The sequence below is a fragment of the Salvelinus sp. IW2-2015 genome, linkage group LG33 (assembly GCF_002910315.2).
Source record: "Salvelinus sp. IW2-2015 linkage group LG33, ASM291031v2, whole genome shotgun sequence".
Lineage (NCBI taxonomy): Eukaryota > Metazoa > Chordata > Actinopteri > Salmoniformes > Salmonidae > Salvelinus > Salvelinus sp. IW2-2015.
The window spans coordinates 36,612,236-36,618,198 of NC_036872.1; the positions used below are offsets into that span (position 1 = coordinate 36,612,236).

General features: G+C 43.3%; 1 protein-coding gene across 1 annotated transcript in view; it reads right to left on the reverse strand.

The window, feature by feature from the left end:
- LOC111958203 (nitric oxide synthase 1-like) overlaps window positions 1-4,835 on the reverse strand; it is an 86,718-nt gene extending 81,883 nt beyond the window's left edge. The window contains 2 exon segments of the mRNA XM_023979405.2: window positions 1,316-2,077; window positions 4,689-4,835. Coding sequence (XP_023835173.1) covers window positions 1,316-2,016 — 701 coding nt within the window. The 5' untranslated portion in view covers window positions 2,017-2,077; window positions 4,689-4,835.
- Between the last annotated feature and the right edge of the window lie 1,128 nt (window positions 4,836-5,963).

Below are 5,963 nucleotides of genomic sequence, written 5' to 3' on the forward strand. Positions count from 1 at the left end.
CATTGACTCTGACTCAGTGATTATAAGTAGTTTCTCTGTCATTGACTCTGACTCAGTGATTATAAAGCAGTACAGTTCAGAGTGAAAACTAACTTGATCTACTTTTGATCGAAATAGCTCTTCTAGTTCATGTGCTGTTCTATTTCACCAACCGCTACATCAACTTATTAGCAAGATGATCGTGCACAAATACAGCCAGAGATAACAGTTTAGGCCTGCCCTGAGTCAATACCTAATACCGCCATATTACATTTTCTATAATCGTTCACCTCTATTGGCTGCGCTTCGGAAAGCCTCTTTAGCGAGTGAGCGTCGCCATATCTGAACGTCATCGTAGCCCTAACAAGGAAATCTGGTTAGTTAGCTGACTCTTTCCTGTCTCTCAAAAGTCAGTCGGCCATTCTAAAATACAGGATGCATTTAAAAGCTAATTTATGGTACTATAGGTCACTTATCAATATGATTATCAACTGCAGTAGCAGATTGATAGTGCTTTGCTATGAGGTAGACTTAAAGAGCAGGTTACATCGTGTTTTCTACTTTTCCTAGAAAGCTATGATTCATTTGAGGATGACAGGATTAGAGGGAGTCAGCAGAGTAAACAGGGGCTTGACGTAGCCAATGTGTGCTATCGATTTTAAGGTAGTGTACCATGCTCTCTCAATCCGATTTTGATTGGATACATGTACACAGGAGGTATAAATTGTCACCAGTATCTACAGGACAGTCACCACTGAGTGGGTCTGAACCATACAGTCACTACAACAAAGAGAATAAGCATAAGATGTTTCAGTCAGATTGAAACCTTTTGAACCAACTGCTCCCTGATGTGAAAAAACACTATCCATCATGCCCACAAACACTAGCAATGTAAAGATGTATAACAATGAACTTGTAGGAGTATTCTCACTTAGCGTCTAACCATCTAGTGATTAAGCTGTTGTGGGTTTGTGGTGTGTTTTGCTATGTACTACTGTGTATAGATGTACTATCTTCATTTGACCAGTTTCTCACAGCAGGACAATAATCCTGCAGCAACAGGACATTATTAAGTGGATAACAAAGGACATTTTTGCAGGGGTTACATTTTTTGTTAGGGCAAATCAAGTTAGACATATTTAAGTAGACATTACAAACAGTTGGAAACCTTTTTAAAACTTGAACACACTACAATTTGCATTTCCCCCTTCACAGTAAAATGATTTGCGACAACAGAGTGATCAAATTAAGAGAGTAAATCTGCATGTGCAGTTGTGTATACTATGCATGGTCGGGGTCAACAGGTCACATGTTCGGTGTCAATGGGTCACCTCACCTGTCCACCTGCACCTCAGCGTCCCTGCTCTCTATGGTCCTCTGTCCCTCTCCGTTGATCTCCCTTTTGATCAGCCTCAGCACCGGCTCGATCTCCTTCAGCAAGTCGTTGTTCTTCTCCACCCCGTTCAGGAGTAGCGGGTCCTGGGCAGCGATGAGAGCCTGCACCCCTCCCCTCTGGAGCAGGGCCTCTCTGTAGGACGGAGTCACCGAGGGGGATGACAGGTTCTCAATGGCCCTCAGCTGCTGTGGGTCCTTACTTCCCTTCCCTGGACTGAGGGGGCTTAACAGACAGCAGCGCTCGTAGGACTTGGAGGCGGGAAAGGCTGGCCGGGTGACCCTGACGGTCCTCTGTCGTCCGTCTCCAGACAGAGTGGTCTCCAGGTGGGTTGTGAAGCCCTCAGGGCCCCTGAGGATGAGGACGGCGTGATTCTCTGGGGACACATTCTTCAGGGTCTCCAGGGCCCGCTCGTAGCTGAGGTCCACCAGAGGCTTGTTGTTGACGGCCAGGACAATGTCCCCCACCTGGACCAGGCCGCACTCCTCAGCCTCCCCGCCCCGGATCAGGTCGGACACGATGACCGGTGGCTTGGAGACGCGCTGCTTGACCAGGAAGCCCAGCCCGCCTAACTTCCTCTTGAAGAGACGCACAGAGATGATGTTAGGCTGCAGCTGGAACACAGTAGTCTCAGACTCCAGCATGATGTCTGGCGGTGTGTGTGGTGTATGTGGTGTGTGTGGTGTGTCCTCTGGGATTTGATGCCTATAGAGCAGAAGGAAAGACAAGAAGAAGAGAGAAGCCCAGATGTGTTAGTAAAAGAGAACATTGACTTGATTTTGTGATCTGTTTGACAGCGTGTTTACAGATGTAACGTTCTAAGACAAGTGTCGACATAGAACTGGATTGAATGCTTTTAAAAGGACGTGATATTACACTGACAATGACTCTCTCTCTCTTTAAGACATTTCAGCTAGGGTGGTAAGTGCTTTAAGCATTTTGTCAAGTAGACAAATCATCATCAAAATTAGCTAATTTAGGCTATATTAATTGTGATATTTTTTTTTATAAAGGTATGATATAATAACATCATAATATATATATATATACTGTATATTACATATATTATTGAAATAATGAGTAAGATAAAGACCTCAACTCAAGATGACTCATCTCGTTTATATTGACAATATAACATTTATAAGTGACTTTGTAACCCTGAGCTGGAGTCATAGACAGCATACACAGCAGGCAGGATCACCAGGCAGGATCACCAGGCAGGATCACCAGGCAGGATCACCAGGCAGGATCACGGCAGGATACAACAGGATACAGGCAGGATACACCAGGCAGGGATCACCAGGAGGTCACAGGCAGGATCACGCAGGTCCCAGACGGATCACCGGCAGGATCACAGGCAGGATCACAGAACAGGATGACAGGCAGGATCACAGATACAGGATTGACCAGACAGGATCACCAGACAGGATCACCAGGCAGGATCACCAGACAGGATCACCAGGCAGGATCACCAGGCAGGATCACCAGGCAGGATCACCAGGCAGGATCACCAGACAGGATCACCAGGCAGGATCACCAGACAGGATCACCATAGAGAAAGACTAGTAGACACCCTCCACTATGACCTCTGTGTGTCTCCATTAAAGTTGGAAACCAAGTCGCATATGGTCGCGTGTGACAGCGCTTGCATAATCCTAACAGAACCCAATGGAAGTTTGGAGGAAAAGGGCAAAGCGTGCTAACTACATGCATGCCCTGGAGTCCTAACGTCGCAATAGGAAAACCAGTGTCGCACTGACTGTCTCAGTGAAAAAACTTTCAAAACAAAATACAACGTCAAAAACACACGTTGCAAATCTTTTCAAATGTTTTTTAAATGATATGCGTTAGTCTAACTTGATAAACCAGATAAGCCTTTGACTATTTTTTATCGTGTTCTTATTTTCAATTCAATGTTAGTTATACAGCAGAATTGCTAACTACAAGTGATTCACATGATTGCTGTGAGATGCCATGTCCATGTGGGTGGCAAAGTATAAACAAAACATGTGCAATACCTTTTATCTTGTTCAGTACCAAGGACAGCTCTATGTAGCACCATAGACAGCGCTCAATACAGAAATGTTTTACAATTTCGTACAGGGCTATCACTAGCTTGAGGTAAATGTTATTCGATTATCTTTACTGTTTAATCCGATATGCTATTGCAATCACAAACACAATACAGGTATTTCAGCAAACAATCTTTTACATGCACCAATTGCATCGTTATTAAATACAATTGAAAGAGGAATTGGGGATAACTTTTAAAACGGTTTAAGTGTTGAATGTCTCTTGAAGATTAAAATCACTTGCCCCCAAAATATTAAATATCTGAGTACACGCAGAAATGTCAAACATTGTCTGTCAGACATAATCACATAAACAATGTACATTTTAGGCTATTGAAATCCTTTGTAGTTTTCTTATTGTCATTTTTTTCTACCTGCTCAATGGGGCAACCACCGAGCAGGCTCAACTTCCCTGATTTAATTCCCTGTCTTCCTACTTTCTTGTCCTCTATCGCGTTCAAAAATGCTATCTTTATCTCACCCACACGCATATCAAAATAACCCCAGTCAAACGCTGCTGTGTGCTCACTCGCAAAGAAAACGAATAAACTAGGTATAATGTTGATCTGTGGGAAATGTAAAAACACTAAGGCTATAGTTTACAGAAGAGCAAAACTAAAATCACATCAAATGAACAAGAGCATCATTAGAAAAAGGACAAGCCATTGACAGGAGATGCAGGAGCGCGTGTGTTTGTCTTGCCATGTTTCAGCTATGAGTGCCACATAACGCTACCCTGGCTTGTCTGTTAGAGAACGTCTCAGAGTTCAGGCCCGTAGGGTTTTAACCAGGAGACGTTTCAGTCGCAGGGCACATGGTGTAAATGATGAGCACCAGAGGGCCTGTAGCCTAATGTTCGTTTGTTCTATGCAACAAGTGGGTCTTCCTAATGCGTTAATTGTGAAACACACATTTTTGTTGTCTTATAAAGAACAAAGCTAACAGTGCCAAATCAGATCTTATGTTTAGGACAAGAATCATTTGCAGGTTTCATTTAGAAATATTGTCAAAGTGTATCCACCTGTCTACAATTTTTTTTCAAAGCCTTTTTCTGACAATAAAATTAACGTAGGATTAAGCAGTTGTTATTACATTCGATCCCATAATCAAGTGTATAATGTGTCAAACCTCAACGATAGCGACTCATAATCAGCAGCGCTAAGCAGCCATGAAATGCGTAATTTTCTGTATGGCACCAAAAGAGAAATCGGTGCTTTTAGGTCTGAATGATCCAAGTGACTCACCTCTGAGAACAACAAGCTCACTGCTTCAACAAACTGTTGCAAATAAAAGTGTCAGATTAACTCCTCTCGTGCTTATTCGTTTTCCTCCTCGGAAGCTGTACACACAGGTTGTTGGCTTCGCTCGAGCTGTGCGCGCTGTCAAATTAGAGCTTGAAGCATGCCTGTGCGTCTCTGCGCGCCAGGGTGCCGTATAAATATGGACCACGAGGGACACTGTGACGAGCTCAGATCGGGTCGTGCGCGGGCATTTATAAAGTAATGGTGTAGGGCAGGCTGCTGAATCTTTCTTCTGTCATCACCTAGTCCCTCCGGTATACTCCTGAAGGCCCACCCCGTTATGTGGCCATGGGTGTGGACGGGAGGAGCAAGCGTTGACTGTGGATCTGGAGCCGTCGTTAACAAAATTTAAAAAAAGATACATGTGTCTGAGTCATGCTTGGTAACTGCCAATATTTTGTATTTGCCCACTGCTGTTTACTTTATTTCAAAACATGACTTGTGTGTAGGCTATAGAAGGAGATACATGATCCATATGAATGCATCTAGTGGAAAGCCTTCAGCAAAGGGGGACCAACACCATATTAAGGGTTAGGGTTAGGGTTAGGGTTAATTAATGCCCATGATTTTGGAATGAGATGTTCGACGAGCAGGTGTCCACATACTTTTGGTCAAGCAGTGTAGATTGGCTAAGTGTAACCAAAGTACACAATTCTGCCAATGCCCTTGAAATCAATTTGTGAAATTGTGGTTGCATATTAAATCAAATCGTATTTGTCACATGCACCGAATAGAACAGGTGTAGACCTTACAGTGAAATTTTATTTAACTAGGCAAGTCAGTTATGAACAAATTCTTATTATCAATGACGGCTTAGGAACAGTGGGTTAACTGCCTTGTTTGATCTGGTGATCTGGTGTGATCTGTGTGGGCATTCTATGTTGTATGTCTGGTTTGTCTATTTCTGTGTTTGGCCTGATATGGTTCTCAATCAGAGACAGGTGTTTTGCGTTGTCTCTGATTGGGAACCATATTAAGGTAGCCTGTTTTGTATTGTGGGTTGTGGGTTATTGTCTATGTCTATACGTTGGTTGCTTGTGTCTGCACTTTCGTTATATAGCGTCACGTTCGTTTTGTTGTTTTGTAAGTTTGTTTAGTGTTTTTGTCTTCGTTAAATAAATCAAGTATGTATTCATCAAACCACGCTGCGCTTTGGTCCGATCCTTACTCCTCCTCAGACGAGGAGGATTACGACGTTCGTGACACTTGTTCAGGGGC